Genomic DNA, 21408 nt, shown 5'->3' with positions numbered 1-21408 from the left:
CAGTAGTCTTACTCTCCTGATTCCTTATAAAGTGATGCATCTTCACAAATTCCTATTTAGATACCAAGTTTGATGCCCCAGTTGATGATAATCTCCTGTTACAGTGTAAGTTTTGTTGCCTTGATGCTTTTGTTGTTCAATACAAGTTTTGTTGCCTTGAAAACAGGGTAGTCTCAATGTACTTACAGTGAATGTAGCACAACATGGGATTGGCTGATGAGATTATATCGTAATTCCATTCTAAAGCCCAACAAATTGGTTAATTTATATTCAAGATACTTATGTTACAGATACAACATAAAAATCAACAACGTGAAAAAGTATTTACATCATTTTTCAAAAGGCATGAAAAAGTGAGTTTTTCTCTTTGAAGATTTGTATTTTAAATGTTTTTTTTTAAACTTTGCACTTTCTACTATACTGTCTCTTACCTGGAACAAGCCCAGCTAGAGGCTGATTATCTTCATCCCCTTCCCTGTAGGCCTGCCACCAATTTGGATCTTCTTGACTGATTACATGAAGTATATCCCCTTTTTGAAAAGACAGACCTAACTCTCGACATGGAACATAAGGGTCATCTGAGGGGTCATAGTCAAAATGAGCCTTTACATGGATCTAAAAGATAAAAAGGGTAAAAGTAAAAACAACAATAATGGCAACACAAAATCTTCAGCATAAATATAATTAAAATGTTACATTTTTCATTAGTGCAAAGATATTATGAATTGAAAGAAGGGAGGTTAGTCTAGTAACCATGTTTTGGGAGCAGAATTTTCCCAGACTCATCTGTTTTCTTCAGTTAAGACAGTCCTGTTGATTGCAAACATGTACAAGAGTATGCAAAACACTGCACTGTTAGCTGCTAACAAGCTGAGGTGCTAAGGGGCCTCAAAGGTTTGATAGAAGCAGAAGGAATGTAATAGAGACTTCCTCCCCTTCCATTCCTGACCTGTGAAAACAATGACTCTGCAGTAAGGTATGTAATTTCTAAACCACTACTACCAGGAAAGGTAGACTGTAAACCTTCCCACATCTGTCATCTAAGCAGGTGAGTGTCAGTTTCCCTGGTGCCATCATCCCTTCTTGACCACACTGTCAGTGCGACTGTGCCTTAATCTCTTTCAGAGTTTCTTCTAAAGGGATATGTTTAGGTTCATAAAGAATGACACCCTAAACTGCTAAAATTATCTAAATCAAGTGTATAATCATTCCTATCGTGTTCTATACATAGGCTTTATTACTAGTGGTACAAGTTAAAATTTTTGTTAACTGTGGTTTTGCATATCTAAAAACTGTTAACGCTCTCAGCACTAAAGGTAAGAAGTCACATGAACCTTATTGAAAGCTAAGTTATTTCTGATGCTATTTTCTTCAATATACTTCTATAAGATAAACAAAGTATTCTTACTTTTTAGGAAGTATCAAGGAATTAATATTCTCTTTAACTCCCCTATCTGTACTTTTTATCCAAGCTGGTCAAATGGCATGTGACATTTCCAAAATCTGTAAGAAGCCCATTTTCATCTAACAAAATCCTACACCTATTTTCAATGAGTTTTTCTGCCCCACATAGGTTATATTTCAGGTTTGGGCTCAGTGAGCCAGGCACTTGATTGACAGCCTAAGAATTTTATAATTCTGAGTCCTTTTCTATCCAATTGTTGTTTGACTTTCCTTAAGCCTTTTACCCTAACCATGATTGAGGCCACCAATCATAAAGATAATACTGGTCTGCTTCAAAAACTATTTTATGAGAAAACACTATCTTTTTTCAGCTCCTGAAACACTTAAAAAATTGACTATTCTCAATCAATAATAAGACTATATGAAATTTGATAAAATACTTTTTAAGTGATATATATATAACACATATCCCTCCATTATAATAACCAAGAATCCTCATGAAAGCAACAGCCTCTTTCAGAAATTTTGAAGGTATCTTTAGATAAAGAATACTGTATTTTTTCATTTCAGAAAAATATTTTACTGCTATAAATAGGAAATGAGGAAATCTAAGTCTCAATATACAAACAGCAACACTTAAGTAAAGCAAGTGATTCAGTTTAAAATATAGAACTTAAATGCTAGTCTGCTTTTTGGGGGGTAGCTTTTCATTGATGTACTACATAAGTTCAAATAGTACACAAAATCCTAAATGTATAGCTCAATTAATTTTCATAAACAAAACAAACCTGTGTAACAGCACCCAAATCAAGAACCAGAATATCACCAGCACCTCAGAAGCCCCGCCTCACGTTCCTTTCAGTCACTAGCCATGCTATGCCCTCCAAGGATAAATAAACATCATCCTGATTTCTAGCATAGATTAGTTTTGTCCTCCAAGGGTAAACATCACCCTGATTTCTAGCATAGATTAGTTTCTCTGTATTTTACTTCATATAAATGGAATCACATAGTACACACTCTTGGATTAAATATGTTTAAGATACCTCACTCAATTTAACAGTGTTCTGCTGCATTCCAACTGGAGTGTGCCCTGAACAGCCTTATTCTTGATATGAAAAACAGACTTTTTAATAAAATCTTGAAAACTTTGTCAGTTAAAACCAAAAATGAATTTTAGAGAGTTATACAGGGTAGTAGTGAGTCAAAACAGTTGAGAGACTGGGTAAAAAGACTATACATACAATCTTGTAATCCTGGCATGAGGTCTCTAATCTACAGGTTGATTAAAAAAAAATCTCTGCTTGAGTACCATTCCTGTTAATCAATAATGCTTCTACATCTGTTTAAATTGTTGCTTTTTAGTCAAACAATCTTGGCAATCTGAACATGAAATTATAGGCATCATTTATGGTGGTGGAGAGATCATTTTATTATCAGGCTTTTCAAAGATCCATGAAATCAGACTACTTGTCAGCCTGACTGATGATTTTATCAAATCATTTTCTGAAATCAATACCCAGCATGTTGTTTTCAAACTGTTTTGCTCAGAACACCTGCTAGGATGTTTATTAAAATACTGACTTCTTATGCCACGTCTCAAACTTTCAGACTCTGTATTTTAATTAGGTTCCTTGGATAATTGTTACATACATGCTGTTTAAGATGTACCCTAAAATCTCAGGGAACTAAACTAAATAGACCAGTGAGGATGCTGTATCTAAGTCTATGTCCTTTGCCAGAGGCCAAACAAAATCACCCAGAGATGCTTTTCTCCCTACTCTGCTTAGGTCTTACCTCTCGACTATTCAGATTTAGTTGGTTTGGAATGAGGCCCCTCTTTGTGCAGGCTGGGAAGAGGAGTAAAATTGAGAGCAAAGTTTATTTCATATCAGGGAAATTAACCATTGGACTGAGTAAAAGTCTGAGTATTGACTTGACATGTACTATGTGACTTCTATTTATATATAGGCATACCTTGTTTTATTGTGTTTCACTTTACTGCATTTTGCAGATACAGTGTGACTCACTTTATTGCAGTGGTCTGGAACCGAACCTGCAATATCTCTGAAGTATCCCTGTATTCCACTGCAGTTCTTATCAGCTCTAGCAGTTATCTCCAGCAATCTTTCCTCTTCAGCTCTGTTAGTGGCTAATTTATTTCCTTTCCCATACAAAAGAAAACAGAGTCCTTTTTAAATGAAGGAGAGATGCCGACCCCTATAGGAAAGCTCCAGGGTTTAACAATGCTGTAGTATCAGTACAATGTATCTGACCAAAACAATGTCTGATTTCTAATCCAAACAAAATCATCTGTTTAAATTTTAAATTACAGGGCTTTTTAGACACAATTACCTGCCAGTCCAACATTTTTCTCCTTGCCCCCTTTTTTAAAGCACATTTGAAATCCAAATGATGGGAACACAGTAAAGGAATAATAATTCCTTAATTTATTTACATCTTTTCTAAGGGATTCAATGCTCAAAAATAATTTTTCCTTGTAATTTTTATTTCTGTATTTCTTATTATACTAGATTTATCTCTAACTTTAAACATTACTTATAGAAGAGAAAATAGTGAAAGTGTGTCTTCTTTTGTCTTTGGCCTAAACTTTACCATAAGGCAGATTGTAAAACTAAGGGCAGCAGCAAGAAAAGCCTTTGCAGTGTCAAGCAACAGTTTTCAAATTCCTTCTTCTCATGCTGAGATTCCTCCTCTCCGATGCCCATTCAAGAAGGAATATCTTTATTATTTGCTCTCTTCCATTTTTAACAGGAGAAATTTGGGATATCTGTGGGGCATCCAGTTAATGGTTAGTAGTAGTAGGCAGACAAAAATATGAACCTTAGGGTAACAGCAAACTTAATAGAGCAACTGCCCTAACCTGAAAGGGGATGTCCATCTAATATACTATACACTGAAATTTTCAATATTTTTTCATCTTCTGATAAAATATTTATAAAAATGTATATAAAAATTGCATTGTAAAATTCCAGATCTTCTTCCAAATGAGAAAAAATTAAGATGAAAATTATATTATACATTTTATATCTCTAAGAGAAAAGTAAGTATACTGGATGGCAGTGCTTCTCAACCTTTCCTTTCAACCCAGATATCTTCATAGGCTTCGAACAATCCTTAACCTATCATTTTTTTAAATCTGTAGAATTTTTTTTTACAAACACATAAAGTACATATAAACAGACTGTTCCCCTGACCTGATTTCCCCACAATAAATACAACCATGGCCCAGATCTCTCCTTAGAATTCCAAAATGATATATTCTATTCTATGCATTCAATATCTCTACCTGAATGCCTCTCAGGTATCTCAAATCTATAAAATAAACCTTTGGATTTTTCTCCCCAAACCAGTTATTCCTCTACATTTCCTGTTAGTAAGCACCACCACTATCCACCCAGTTGTTTGAGCATCCTTGCTTCTTCCCTATCCTTTACTCTCCACATTCATTACAGAGTCCTGTCATTTCTACTTCAGAACATAGCCTGATTCATATTCTCCACTGCCACTGCTATCATCGAAATTTAAAAGTCAACATCATACTTTATAATGGCTTCAGCAACAGTTTCCTAAATCTCCTTGCTTCCATTATTGGCTCTACTAATCCAATTTCCACCCAGCAGCCAGATGTGTTTTGTTTTTAAATACAAATCAGACCATGTTACTGTATTTGAAATGCAAACTCCCTGCCATGGCCAAGAAGACTTACTTGACCTGGCCCTATCTACCTCTCAAGCCTCATCTCTTAGAATTCCCTCTTCACCTTTCTACTCCCCTACTTTGCTCCATTCCTACAGGCTTTCCAAACACAAAGTTCTTTAGAGATTATACCTGGAAGCCCTTCTGGTAATTAACAGGCTTGGTTTCATCGCATTCTGCAGGTCTCAGCTTCATGTTGTCTCCTCCAGGAGGCCTTTCCTGCCAACCTTATATGATCAATCCCACCTCCTTTTATTCTCTGTGTTCATATTCTATTGATTTCCATCTTATCACTTACTGAAAACTATAATTAATGTCATGTTCATTATTATAAAGCTAGCACTTATTAGCACAGTGCCCTAGTACACAAAAGGGATCAAGCAGATATTCACTGTGAGGAAAAAAACTATTTGGGGCCCATAATATTTCAATTATTAATACCACTGGCCTAGTGGCTAATTCTATGGTTTGTATCCCTGAACTGTGATTTTAGTATCCTCCTAAGTCTTTAAATTCCCCTAAAACTACATCTTTCTCCCATACTCCCAGCCCAGACCCCCCAAATCAAGAGACTTCAGTCATGCTCCCAGCATTATTTGAGTTATCAAGTATCCTACAGACAGAAGAGATCCTACCTCAATTTCAAATACTAAAGTCTCATAATATGCTTTCGTTGTACTCATAATCCAGACTCACTATCATATCATATAGCTACTAACAGGTTAATTCATCCATAGTTACAATTTTCTATCATGGTATTGTAATTATTTTCTTCGGACTGATAATAAACAGTAATACAGAAACCTTCTAACATTTAGTAGCTTTGTGGGACAGTACCTGTTATATTACACAGCAGTTAAGAGCAAAAGTTCTGGAATAGGCATGGGTTCTAGTCCTGGCTCAGTCACTCACCAATAGTGGGCTTGGGCAATTAACTTGACCTTTCTAATTCTAGTTGCAATGCTTGTTATATGGGAGTAATAAAGATAGCTATACTTAAAAGGGATACTATAAGGACTAAATGAGATAACACATGTAGAACAATTAGTATTGTGCCTGGCACAAAGTAAGTAATCATAGTGACAGCTAACACTTATTGGACAATCAATAATCTCTGAATTTTCTAGTGCATATTCCATCACTAATAACTAGTGTGATCCCCTACATTTCAATTTACTCCTGTTTTTATTTGGGCATTAGACTAGATGAAAAAAGTGCCTTCGGCTCAAATATTCTATTTCCTCCCTTCAATATTTATTTCAATTATATTGTGAAATAATCTAAAATTGTACACACTTCTCTGGGAACTCCAACTTTTCTTTTAGTCAATGCAGGGAGAACGTAACTGCAGCTTAAGCAATGTATATGTTTCCTCAGACAAATGTGCCAGTAACCTAGGAAACTAAAGTACAAAGGTGTCAAGACTTTTGTCCACTGAAACCAATGGAGCAGCCCCTGGCTGCTATGTGTGATACAAAAGAAATTTACCAAATAAGGGAGTACTTCTCCTGACACAGCTTAGTCTTGCCATTTGTAATGTTATAATTCAGCAAGTGATTATGATGGAGTTTCAGATAACACCTATTTTAAAGTTATCTTAAACGCATGTTTCTTTCTAACATCACAAAACATACATCAGAATGATAACCTTTTGTTGCTCTTACTAGATCCTGACCTGTACCATAATTATGCTTAATAAATTGGTTCTAATTAAACTCTAATATGAAAAAAGATATACGCACCCCAGTGTTCATAGCAGCACTATTTACAATAGCCAAGACATGGAAGCAACCTAAATGTCCATCAACAGATGAATGGATAAAGAAGATGTGGTACATATACAATGGAATACTACTCAGCCATAAAAAAGAATGAAATAATGCCATCTGCAGCAACATGGATGGACCTAGAGATTATCATACTAAGTGAAGTCAGAAAGAGAAAGACAAGTGCCATATGGTGTCACTTATATGTGAAATCTAAAATATGATACAAATGAACTTATTTACAAAACAGAAACAGACCCACAGAAGTAGAAAACAAACTTACCGCTACCAAAACAGAAAGGGGGTGGGGGAGGGATAAATTAGGAGTTTGGGATTAGCAGATACAAACTACTATATATAAAACAGTTAAACAACAAGGTCCTACTGAATAGCACAGGGAATGATAATCAATATCCTGTAATAAACCATAATGAAAAACAATATGAAAAAGAATAGACAGATATCTGAATCACTCTGCTGTACACCAGAAACTAACATAACATTGTAAATCAACTATACTTCAATTTTGGGCTTCCCTGGTGGCACAGTGGTTGAGAGTCCACCTGCCGATGCAGGGGATGTGGGTTCGTGCCCCGGTCCGGGAAGATCCCACATGCCACGGAGCGGCTGGGCCCGTGAGCCATGGCCGTTGAGCCTGCGCGTCCGGAGCCTGTGCTCCACAACGGGAGAGGCCACAGCAGTGAGAGGCCCGCGTACCGCAAAAAAACAAAACAAAACAAAACAAAAACTATACTTCAGTTTTAAAAAATGGTTATTTCTTAAAATCACTAATCCAATATAAAATTATTCTGCATATGCCAAATAAAATTATGATATACTATCACTGTTTTCCTTGTGGAAATCTTCCATGCGAGCATTAATAATAGTAGTTCATTTCAAACCTGTTTAAGTTTGATAAAAACTTTACAAGAGATATTGCAATTGAGAGTTCTTCTCAATGAAAGGAGAAAATGAAGGGAAAAAAATATTGCACACAATTTCTATTTTGAAAACACCTCTACCCATCAAATGCTGTATTCTAAAAGGGATAAGCCTAGCATCTTTTCTTCTCCTTTCTCTCCCTTTCTTGTTAAAGTCACATAAGTAAGCAAATATTCCAACCTTCTTCTGTTGTGTCTCCTCACACTGCATAGCTACTTTTGAAGTTCACGCTTGTTCATGGGAGAGATATGTGGAAAAGACTAGTGCACTGAGAATAAGGCTGTTGAAATTCAAAGACAAACTATTTCCTCATTTCTCTTCCTACAAAGAACTTTAAACAGAAGGAAGGTTGCAAATGCAACACTGACTTCAGTATGTTCCAATAAAGGGAAAAGATGGAACGATAGCCAAATATAAAACATAACTGTGATGAAATATTAAGAAAAAAATGAAACTGTGTTCCCTTTCAAATTGTTATGCTTGTACAAAAATTAAGAATAGTAACAGATGCAATACATCAGGCTACCATGTTAATCCAGCACACTGAAGTCTATGACTTTTTTTTTTTTTTTTTTTTGCGGTATGCGGGCCTCTCACTGTTGTGGCCTCTCCCGCCGCGGAGCACAGGCTCCGGACGTGCAGGCTCAGCGGCCATGGCTCACGGGCCCAGCCGCTCCGCGGCATGTGGGATCCTCCAGACCGGGGCACGAACCCGTGTCCCCTGCATTGGGAGGCGGACTCCCAACCACTGCGCCACCAGGGAAGCCCAAGTCTACGACTTTTTAACAGCTTTATTGAGACATAATTCATATGCTATACAAGTCACCCATGTGTGCAGTTGGGTGGTTTTTAGTAAATTTACAGTCGTGCAATCACAATTTTAGAACATTTTTATCAAAGCCCTACTGATTGGGAATCACTCTTATTCCCTCCTAAATCCCCACCCTTTCACCTAAGTAACTACTAATTTACTTTCTGTCTCTATGGACTTACCCATTCTGGACATTTTATATAAATGAACCCAATACACGGCCTTTTGTGAATGGCTTCTTTCACTTAGCATAATTTTTTCAAGGTTCATCCATGTTGTAGCATATATCAGTACTTTATTCCTTTTAACTGCCAAATATCCCATTCTATGGATATACCATATTTTGTTTTCCATTCATCAGCTGGCAAACATCTGAGTTGTTTCTACCTTCTGGCTACTATGAAAAATGCTGTTTTGAACATTCATGTACAAGTTTTTGCAAAGAGGTATGTCTTCAGTTCTCTTAGGATCTGAGTGGAATTGCTGGATCATATGGTAATGAAGTGTGTTTTTTACTATAGCTAGAGTATTTAACATAAAGAGCAATACACATTCTAAATTAAGAGTTGTGCATACTTTGTAAAAAGCACTTTTTCCCACTACACTAAGCATATTTAAGTTAAATAAACCCACCTATACTGACAGAAAAAGACAAAGTTGAACATTATAAGTCATAAAAATTCTGAAAAAGAAGTATTTTCTATTTTTTTACTTTTCAGAGTTTACTTTGAAATATTAATGTCATATTTATTTAAATAAAATCTATTGAATTTACCTGTTTTTACTTAAGTGCAAGAAGTATTTAGAGTGACATTTCTGATGCTCAAATGATAAACATTGCTGTGCATGTTTTGGTTGAGGTTTTCAATTCCTTGGTATTAATGAGCTGAAAACTTATATCCACAGAAAAACCTCCACAGGGGTGTTTGTTCATAGCTACCAAAACTTGGAGGCAACCAAAATGTCCTTCAGTAGGTGTGTGGGTAAACTGTTGTATATCCAGACAATGGAATATTATTCAGTGCTAAGAAGAAAGGAGCTATCAAGCTATGAAAAGACATGGAGGACTTAAATGCTTACCACTAGTGGAAAAAAGCCAATTTGAAAAGACTACATACTGTAAGATTCCAACTATATGACATTCTGGAAAAGGTAAACCATCGCAGTCAAGACAGTGTGGTTGCCATGGGTTGGCGGGAGGAAGTGATGATAAGCAGAGCGTAGAGGATTTTTAGGGCAGTGAAACTATTCTGTACTTTACGATGGTAGATATATGTAATTATACATTTGTCAAAACTCATAGGATGTACAACGCCAAAATTGAATCCTAAAGTAAACTATGAACTTTGGGTAATAATGAAACCATCAATTCACCAATGTAACAGATACACCACTCTGGTGTAGAATGTTGATAGCAGGGGAGGTTGTGCACGTGTGAGAGTGGGAGTTATGTGGGAACTCTACTTTCTGCTCAATTTTGCTGCGAACCTAAAACTACTCTTTTTTATTTATTTATTTATTTTTTCTGGCTGCATTGGGTCTTTGTTGCTGCATGCAGCCTTTCTCTAGTTGTGGCAAGTGGGGGCTACTCTTCGTCGTAGTGCGTGGGCTTCTCATTGCAGTGGCTTCTCTTCTTGCGGAGCACTGGCTCTAGGTGTGTGGGCTTCAGTAGTTGCAGCACACGGGCTCAGCAGTTGCAGCACGCGGGCCCTAGAGCGTGAGCTTCAGTAGTTGTGGTGCACAGGCTTAGTAGTTGTGGTGCACAGGCTCAGTAGTTGTGGCTCGCGGGCTCTAGAGTTCAGGCTCAGTAGTTGTGGCGCACGGGCTTAGTTGCTCCGTGGCATGTGGGATCCCAGACCAGGGATTGAACCCGTGTCCCCTGCATTGGCAGGCAGATTCTTAAACACTGTGCCACCAGGGAAGTCCCCTAAAAATACTCTTAAAAAATAAAGTTTGTTAATTAAGAAAAAAGTAAACAGTAGCCATCAGAAAATAAATAATGAACATTAAAAAAATCACTTACTACTGTTTCCTTAGCAGGAGGTGGCTTGATCTGTTGACTGGGAATCAGAACAAATGTCAAAGTACCATGCATATCAGACTGTAACAGAAAAAGTACATTTTTTAAAAAAGCTGTATTTATGAAAATCATTCCATGATCTTATGATCAATAGTCCCTAAACTGGACTATTCTGGAACCCCAAGGAGACTTAAAAAAAAAAACTGGAAAAGATGAATCCCATTTTATCAGGAAGCACAAATTATGCCTTTCGTGGACTCCATTATAGAGCTACCCAGGAATATGACATTGTGCAATTTTGGTCCTCTCGTCCACTGGGAAAAGCCACTTACCCCATAAGTCTTGGGTTTCTGTCTTCCATTAAGTTTAAGTTTGGAAGATTCCACAGTGAAGGACTGGGAGACACTGCAGCACTTCAGGGTCACCTACTCTGACATACATCGATTTTAATACAGTAGAATTTGAAATAGTAATTTTACTTGGATTAGAAAAGCAATGCAAGTACACAAATATTCTTACTTCCCAGATGCTTTGTCTCTGTCATTCATTCTATTTTATAACTGTATAGAATCTTACTGCTAGGTTCTCTATTATTTTCCAGTACAGTCGGCCCTCCGTATTCATGGGTTCCATATCTGTGAATTCAACCAACCGCGGATGGAAAAAAATTCCAGAAAGTTCCAAAATGCAAAACTTGATTTTGCCACCTGTAAACAGCTATTTACTTAGCATTTACATTGTATTAGGTATTATAAATAATCTAGAGATTATTTAAAGTATACTGGAGGATGTACGTAGCTTATATGCAAAAACCATGCCATTTTATGTAAGGGACTTGAGCATCCATAGATTTTGGTATCCATGGGGGCCCTGGAACCAATCCCCCATGGATACCAAGGGACATCTGTACACCAATGCCCACCTTGCTCAGCTACCTTCAGCCTAGACAGTAATCACACTTCTGGTCCTGAGACAGCAGGGAGCAGTACTCAATCTAGAGACAGCAGCCAGTAAAACAAGGGCTGAGAACAATGACCACTGGCACTTTGTGCTATCAAAGCAATGAATGGGACTGGGTGACAATAAGGGTGTGAGGATGTTTTCTAGATTCTTCAGTAGAGGTCAGCAGATAGGAGAGATTCTAATGTAACAACTGATATTAAGTAAATAAGAATATAAATCTGATTGATGGGTATATATGAAGTGATCATAAATCACCCTCAAAAGTTGGCTCTAAATGGCCTCCTGATTATACCACCACTGTCTAACAGAACTTTCTATGATGACGGAACTCTGATCAGTGGACTGGAATTGCAGAATGCCATATTCCTATATCTACACCTTCATACGATAGCCATTAGTAACATACACTTCTTGAGCATCTGAAATGCAGCTAGTAAGAATGAGGAACTGAATTTTAAATTTTACTTAATTTAAATAGAAATAACTAGCACATGTAACTAATGGTTATTATATTGAACAATGTAGATCTATACCACTGTTATCATCTAATATTGCTAAGGAAACAACAATCAATTGTAGGTAATAAAAAACCAAAATGAACATAAAAATCATTGAGGATGTGAACTTTGTTACTGTTTCCCTAGCAGTTAGCACACAGTAGGCATTTAATACATGTATTTTTGAATGAGTTATTATTAGTGATTTCAGAGGTGAATAAAATATACCTGGTAGTAACAAAGAAAAAAAAATCAGTAGCACCTCCACCCCCACAAGAATAAAATTCTACTAATAAATATTGTGGAAACAACTATACCATGGGAATATTATGCTAGAAATTGTATAGAGATCTTAACAGTTATTTTTAAAATGCTTTTTAAATATTTTATTCTTAAGTCCAATAACAAAGGAGGCTTTTGAGAGTCTATCAATTATTCTTCTACCCGGGCCAACTTACCAACAAGTCAAAAACCTCATTGACATCTTTCCCCCGAATTTCAATGCCATTGATCTCCAGAACTTCATCCCCTTCATGTAACAGACCACTTTTTTCTGCAGCACCTCCTTTTACTATCCGACTAATGATGACAGAATCCATTTCATTACGAACTGTAGCACCCTTAAAAAAATTCAATAGCCAATATTTAAATAAAAATGCAATATTTTTGTTCAACATTTCCTCATTTTTTAATTTTTATTTTTCCACAATTCTAGCCTTCATCTTGAGAAAAAATGTATTTACACAGCTAGAATAATCATGGCAATTAGGTTTCAAAGCTGATCATTTCCCCCACATTTTTTGCTTCAGAAGCATTCCATTCGTTAAAATTCTAAAATCAGACTTTTGAAGCATACAACAGCATAAAAATGCACTTGCTCAAAAACAATGTGAAAGCCTATAATCAAATTTGTTCTCTATATGCTGGATGCTATTCAAATGGTTATACTATATTTAGGTATAATTAGTGAACATGACTTGTAACTAAAAGTCTTTTTAAATTCAAAATATCATAAAGAGATGAATACTAATCTGGTTAATTATCAAAATGTTAAATATTATAGCTGCATCCAATTCACATTAAAATGTATTAAACATTAATATTTATTACACAAATTGGAAGTACAACTGCAATATATACACTCAAAAACTGGAAATATGAAATACAGAATAAAGTTTGAAAGTAGACAGTTTGTAACACTTTTCTCCTGAACTTTTATTTTAAAATTTTGTCATAACATTCCCAATTTCTTTCTTTCTGGTGGGGAAAAACCTAGTTACATAAAATGCCCTTTAATAACATACAGTCCCTATTTCATGTACCACACTGTGCAAGACAATTTGAGAACTCAGGATTCAAAAATATTTCTCTGAAAATAAAGAAAATTAAGTCAATGATAGCAGACTAACAGAAAGACATTCTACATATAAAAACTACAAAATATTAACATTAAACAATGCATACTTCTAAGTATATGTGAAGTATATAAGTAATCACATTGAATGAAAAGATCAGACATTCCACTGTTTTTTTAAAAAGCTGGCAGACTAATGACGCAGATTACTTGTCCCTTCTTTGTTCAACAATTACTACACAAGCTATTATTTTCATCAAATTATGGGTGAGAAAAGATGAACAAATTATTTCTCAGATGAATAAGGAGTATGAGGAAGAACATAAAAGAATTCCAAAAAATTAGCCTCCAAAGAGAAAAACTATCAGAAATGTAAAGGGTCTTCAACTATATGCCATACAGAAGACCCCTGTGTAGAAAGGATCTTATATCAGAGATGTGGGACACTTACCAATGGAATATCTCGAGCCTTTTCTATACGAACTATTTTTACAGTTTCTCCTCCATATTGGCCAATGCTTTCATAAACTCTCTCATCTGTAATGGGCTCTAGCTGCATTTCCTGCTCAGCAACCTTATCATGGGCCAGTAAAAGTGCCTGTTTCAAAGAAACCCATAGCATTTAAAGTAACAGCATGATTTATTTCTGTAGAGAGATTTTAACCTAATCATGTACATAGTATCATTAAACCTTTAAAAGAAGTGCTGTAATTAATTATATATTCAGATCTCTTTCCAAACTTTCCAGCTGAAGTACAGATGCAACCCTGTATCTTTTATAGCTAATAATAACTAAAGATTTGTTAGGTATAATAGGGAATACTCTGGGATGAGTTCTGAAAGTCTAAAATGCTTATTAAACTTCATAAAAAACAAAATTACCTCAAGGGTCCAACATCATAGATAATTAAAATTTATGGAAAAATATGACCAAAAAAGGGAGGAATTTGTAAAGAATAATACGTTGTTTCAAAAATAATGTGGTTAACTTTAAGTACAAAAATATATAATCCAACTAATTATTCTGCAGTGGGAGTTGAAAGCAATCAAAACAGGATACATTAATATGTGAGGTCTCTTTTAGCCCAAGAGACTCTGATTCAAAGTGATTTTGGATGCTGGAAAAACCACATATATGATGCTCTCTCCATTTTCTACCTGAATATGTGGAGCATTCAGCAAAGCAGTTAATTCTTGTCCTTCCTTCTGGTGGATTGGCTTCAAAACAGTTTGTACCTAAGAAACAAAGAATATTCTTCCTAGGTTATAGAAACTATCACCAGCATTTATAAAGATTTTTATTTTCAAAAAAAGTATGATTTAAAATTGTAAAAACTGGAAAACGGGTTCAAGATGGCGGAGTAGAAGGATGTGCACTTGCTCCCTCTTCCAAGAGCACCAGAATCACAACTAACTGCTGAACAATCATTGACAGGAAGACACTGGAACTCACCAAAAAAGATACCCCACATCCAAAGACAAAGGAGAAGCCACAACGAGACAGCAGCAGGGGCGCAATCACAGTAAAATCAAATCCCATAACTGCTGGGTGGGTGACTCACAAACTGGAGAATACTTATACCACAGAAGTCCACCCACGAGAGTAAAAGTTCTGAGCCACATGTCAGGCTTCCCAACCTGGAGGTACGGTAAAGGGAGGAGGAATTCCTAGAGAATCAGACTTTGAAGGCTAGCGGGATTTGATTGCAGGACTTCCACAGGACTGGGGGAAATAGACACTCCACTCTTGGAGGGCACACACAAAGTAATATGCCCACTGGGACCCAGGGGAAGGAGCACTGACCCCATAAGAGACTGAACCAGACCTACCTGATAGTGTTGGAAGGTCTCCTGCAGAGGCGGGGGGTGGCTGTGGCTCACTGTGAGGACAAGGACACTGGCAGCTGAAGTTCTGGGAAGTACTCCTTGGTGTGAGTCCTCCCAGAGTCTGCCATGAGCCACACCAAAGAGCCACGTAGGCTCCAGTGCTGTGTTGCCTCAGGCCAAACAACCAGCAGGGAGGGAACCCAGCCCCACCAACCAGCAGACAAGCAGATTAAAATTTTACTGAGCTCTGCACACCAGAGCAACACCCAGCTCTACCCACCACCAGTCCCTCCCATCAGGAAACTTGCACAAGCCTCTTAGATAGCCTCATCCAACAGAGGGCAGACAGCAGAAGCAAGAAGAACTACAATCCTGCAGCCTGTGGAACAAAAGCCACATTCACAGAAAGACAAGATGAAAAGGCAGAGGGCTATGTACCAGATAAAGGAACAAGATAAAACCCTAGAAAAACAACTAAATGAAGTGTAGAAAGGCAAACTTCTGGAAAAAAAATTCAGAATAATGATAGTGAATATGATCCAGGACCTCAGAAAAAGAATGGATGCAAAGATAGAGAAGATGCAAGAAATGTTTAACAAAAACCTAGAAGAATTAAAGAACAAACAGAGATGAACAATACAGTAAGTGAAATGAAAAATACGCTAGAAGGAATCAACAGCAGAAGAACAGAGGCAGAAGAATGGACAAATGACCTGGAAGACAGAATGGTGGAATTCGCTGCCACAGAACAGAACAAAGAAAAAAGACTGAAAAGAAATGAAGACAGCCTAAGAGACCTCTGGGACAACATTAAGTGCAACAACATTCGCATTACAGGGGTCCCAGAAGGAGAAGAGAGAAAGGACCCGAAAATATATTGAAAGAGATTATAGTCAAAAACTTCCCTAACACGGGAAAGGAAATAGCCACCCTCCGGAAGCGCAGAGAGTCCCAGGCAGGATAAACCCAAGGAGAAACATGCCGAGAAACATAGTAATCAAACTGACAAAAAATTAAAGACAAAGAAAAATTATTGAAAGCAGCGAGGGAAAAATGACAAGTAACATATAAGGAAACTCCCATAAGGCTAACAGTTGATTTCTCACCAGAAACTCTACAAGCCAGAAGAGAGTGGCATGATATACTTAAAGTGATGAAAGGGAAGAACCTACAATAAAGATTACTCTACCCATCAAGGATCTCATTCAGATTCAACTGAGAAATCAAAAGCTTTACAAAGAAGCAAAAGCTAAGAGAATTCAGCTGCACCAAACCAGCTCTACAACAAATGCTAAAGGAACTTCTCTAAGTGGGAAACACAAGAGAAGAAAAGGACCTACAAAAACAAACCCGTAACAATTAACAAAATGGTAACAGGAACATACATATTCATAATTACCTTAAACGTGAATGGCTTAAATGCTCCAACCAAAAGACACAGATTGGCTGAATAGATACAAAAACAAGACCCATCTATATGCTGTCTACAAGAGACCCACTTCAGACCTAGGGACACATACGGACTGAAAGTGAGGGGATGGAAAAAGATATTCCATGCAAATGGAAATCAAAAGAAAGCTGGAGTAGCAATACTCATGTCAGATAAAATAGACTTTAAAATAAAGAATGTTACAAGAGACAAGGAAGGACACTACATAATGATCAAGGGATCAATCCAAGAAGAAGATATAACAATTATAAATATATGTGCACCCAACACAGGAGCACCTCAATACATAAGGCAACTGCTAACAGCTACAGAAGAGGAAATCGAGAGTAACAAAATAATAGTGGGGGACATTAACACCTCACTTACACCAATGGACAGATCATCCAAATAGAAAATTAATACGGAAACACAAGCTTTAAATGACACAATAGACCAGACAGATTTAACTGACATTTGTAGGACATTCCATTCAAAAATAGCAGATTACACTTTCTTCTCGAGTGCACACAGAACATTCTCCAGGATAGATAACATCTTGGGTCACAAATCAAGCCTCAGTAAATTTAAGAAAACTGAAATCATATCAAGCATCTTTTCTGACCACAATGCTATGAGTTAAGAAATCAATTACAGGGAAAAAAACATAAAAAAACACAAACACATGGAGGCTAAACAATACATTAGTAAATAACCAAGAGGTCACTGAAGAAATCAAAGAGGAAATAAAAAAATACCTAGAGACAAATGACAATGAAAACATGATGATCCAAAACCTACGGGATGCAGCAAAAGCAGTTCTAAGAGGGAAGTTTATAGCAATACAATCCTACCTCAAGAAAAAGAAAAATCTAAAATAAACAATCTAACCTTACACTTACAGGAACTAGAGAAAGAAGAACAAGCAAAACCCAAAGTTAGTAGAAGGAAAGAAATCATAAAGATCAGAGCAGAAATAAATGAAATAGAAACAAAGAAAACAATAGCAAAGATCAATAAAACTAAAAGCTGGTTCTCTGAGAAGATAAACAAAATTGATAAACCATTAGCCAGACTCATCAAGAAAAAGAGGGAGAGGACTCAAATCAATAAAATTAGAAATGAAAAAGGAGAACTTACAACAGACACCACAGAAATACAAAGCATCATGACAGACTACTACAAGCAACTCTATGCCAATAAAATGGACAACCTGGAAAAAATGGACAAATTCTTAGAAAGGTATAAACTTCCAAGACTGAACCAGGAAGAAATAGAAAATATGAACAGACCAATCACAAGTAATGAAATTGAAACTGTGATTACAAATCTTCCAACAAACAAAAGTCCAGGACCAGATGGCTTCACAGGTGAATTCTATCAAACATTTAGAGAAAAGCTAACACTCATCCTTCTCAAACTCTTCCAAAACATGCAGAGGAAGGAACATTTCCAAACTCATTCTATGAGGCCACCATCACCCTGATACCAAAACCAGACAAAGATACTACAAAAAAAGAAAATCACAGACCAATATCACTGATGAATACAGATGGAAAAACCCTCAACAAAATACTAGCAAACAGAATCCAACAACACATTAAAAGGATCATACACCATGATCAAGTGGGATTTATCCCAGGGATGCAAGGATTCTTCAATATACACAAATCAATCAATGTGATACACCATATTAACAAATTGAAGAAGAAAAACTGTATGATCATCTCAATAGATGCAGAAATAGTTTTTGACAAAATTCAACACCCATTTATGATACAAACTCTCCAGAAAGTGTCCACAGGGGGAACCTACTTCAACATAATAAAGGCCATATACAACAAACCCACAACAAACATCATTCTCAATGGTGAAAAACTGAAAGCATTTCCTCTAAGATCAGGAACAAGACAAAGATGTCCACTCTCGCCACTATTATTCAACACAGTTTTGGAGGTCCCAGCCACAGCAATCAGAGAAGAAAAAGAAATAAAAGGAATACAAATTGGAAAAGAAGAAGTAAAACTATCACTGTTTGCAGATGACATGATACTATACATAGAGAATCCTAAAGATGCCACCAGAAAACTTCTAGAGCTAATCAATGAATTTGGTAAAGTTGCAGGATACGAAATTAATGCACAGAAATCTCTTGCATTCCAATACACTAATGATGAAAAATCTGAAAAAGAAATTAAGGAAACACTCCCATTTACCACTGCAACAAAAAGAATAAAATACCTAGGAATAAACCTACCTAGGGAGACAAGAAACCTGTATGCAGAAAACTGTAAGACACTGATGAAAGAAATTAAAGATGATACAAACAGATGGAGAGATATGCCATGTTCTTGGAAGAATCAACATTGTGAAAATGACTATACTACCCAAAGCAATCTATAGATTCAATGCAATCCCTCTCAAATTACCAATGGCATTTTTTACAGAACTAGAACAAAAAATCCTTAAATTTGTATGGAGACACAAAAGACCCTGAATAGCCAAAGCTGTTTGAGGGAAAAAAACGGAGCTGGAGGAATCAGACTCCCTGACCTCAGACTATACTACAAAGCTACAGTAATCAAGAGAATATGGTACTGGCACAAAAACAGCAATACAGATCAATGGAACAGGATAGAAAGCCCAGAAATAAACTCACACACCTATGGTCAACGAATCTATGACAAAGGAGGCAAGGATATACAGTGGAGAAAAGACAGTCTCTTCAATAAGTGGTGCTAGGAAAACTGGACAGCTACATGTAAAAGAATGAAATTAGAACACTCCTGAACACCATACACAAAAATAAACTCAAAATGGATTACAGACCTAATTGTAAGACTGGACACTATAAAAACTCTTAGAGGAAAACAAAGGAAGAACACTCTTTGACATAAATCACAGCAAGATCTTTTTTGACCCACTTCCTAGAGTAATGGAAGTAAAAACAAAAATAAACAAATGGGACCTAATGAAACTTAAAAGCTTTTGTATAGCAAAGGAAACTACAAACAAGACGAAAAGACAACCCTCAGAATGGGAGAAAATATTTGCACACCAATCAACAGACAAAGGATTAATCTCCAAAATATATAAACAGCTCATGCAGCTTGATATTAAAAAAACAAACAAAGCAATCCAAAAATGGGCAGAAGAGCTAAATAGACATTTCTCCAAAGAAGACATACAGATGGCCAAGAAGCACATGAAAAGCTGCTCAACATCACTAATTATTAGAGAAATGCAAATCAAAATTACAGTGAGGTATCAGCTCACACCAGTTAGAATGGGCATCATCAGAAAATCTACAAACAACAAATGCTGGAGAGGGTGTGGAGAAAAGGGAACCCTCCTGCACTGCTGGTGGGAATGTAAATTGATACAACCACTATGGAGAACAGTATGGAGGTTTCTTACAAAACTAAAAATAGAACTACCATATGACCCAGCAATCCCACTACTGGGCATATACCCTGAGAAAACCATAATTCAAAAAGACACATGCACCCCAATGTTCACTGCAGCAGTATTTACAACAGCCAGGTCATGGCAGCAACCTAAATGCCCATCGACAGACAAATGGATAAAGAAGATGTGGTACATATACAGAATGGAATATTACTCAGCCATAAAAAGGAACGGAATTTGGTCATTTTTAGAGACGTGGATGGATATAGAGACTGTCATACAGAGTGAAGTAAGTCAGAAAGCGAAAAACAAATATCGTATATTAACACATATATGTGGAACCTAGAAAAATGGTACAGATGAACCAGTTTGCAGGGCAGAAATTGAGACACAGATGTAGAGAACAAACATATGAACACCAAGGGGGAAAAGTGGTGGTGGGGGGTGATGAACTGGGAGATTGGGATTGACATATATACACTAATATGTATAAAATGGATAACTAATAAGAACCTGCTGCTTAAAAAAATAAAAATTGAAAAGAAATTGTAAAAACTACTTGTAAGAAAGAAAAGCACTAAAGAGAATTATAACTTTAAAAAAGTATTTTTTTCTCAGAGTTTTCAATCTTGTTACCTGATTGACAACAGCATTTTTATTTATGCCTGTGAATGAGGTATTTCCTTCTTGAAAATTTCTGCAAACATACTATGTAAAAGAGACTAATATTGATTATATAAGGAAAGAACTGTCCTAACAGTTATGTTGCTGTTTTATAGTGTTTTAATCATATGTTTATGTAACTACATTTTAAATCAGAGATGACATTTTAAAGTTACAGACTAACAGATAAATTTATATGAGAGTAATGAAACAACCACCATACTACAGTGAATCACATTAAAAAATGTACCCAAGTCAAGCAATTTCTGCACTCCTAGGATAAACTCCACTTGGTTACGAAGAATTTTTTTTAGTCTTTGTTTCCTCACCTGTAGATTGGCACCTACAATGTAAGGTTCTTAAAAGATTGAGATAATCCACATAAACTGCTTAGCACACTACCTAGCACATAGTAAATTATTACCTTAATATATTTCTAGATGTGAGTTACTCACATTTTAAGATTTGTATATTAATGTTCATAAACTGGATTAGAGACTTGGTGAGCATAGTTATATACACTGGTTTACAGAACTACTGTTTTTAGTATCTATCCTATTCTAGCACAATGAGTTGGGAAATAGTCAACATTTATACATGAAAACAG

The 21408-nt window shown here is 36.3% G+C and overlaps 1 protein-coding gene across 4 annotated transcripts in view; it reads right to left on the bottom strand.

Moving 5' to 3' along the window:
• PALS1 (protein associated with LIN7 1, MAGUK p55 family member) overlaps positions 1 to 21408 on the bottom strand; it is a 107138-nt gene that overhangs the window by 24629 nt on the left and 61101 nt on the right. For all 4 annotated transcript variants that reach the window (XM_081229978.1, XM_081229980.1, XM_081229979.1 and 1 more), the window contains exons 5-9: positions 14636 to 14713; positions 13929 to 14075; positions 12582 to 12743; positions 10667 to 10744; positions 432 to 615 (exon numbers count right to left, since the gene is read on the bottom strand). In XM_081229978.1, the coding sequence (XP_081086104.1) occupies positions 432 to 615; positions 10667 to 10744; positions 12582 to 12743; positions 13929 to 14075; positions 14636 to 14713 (649 nt within the window). The remainder of the gene's footprint in view (positions 1 to 431; positions 616 to 10666; positions 10745 to 12581; positions 12744 to 13928; positions 14076 to 14635; positions 14714 to 21408) is intronic.

Source organism: Mesoplodon bidens (genome assembly GCF_964165515.1).
Source record: "Mesoplodon bidens genome assembly, chromosome: 3".
In the NCBI taxonomy this organism is placed as follows: domain Eukaryota; kingdom Metazoa; phylum Chordata; class Mammalia; order Artiodactyla; family Ziphiidae; genus Mesoplodon; species Mesoplodon bidens.
Note: the sequence above shows the minus strand (reverse complement) of the source record. Positions and strands in the feature narration are given on the sequence as shown.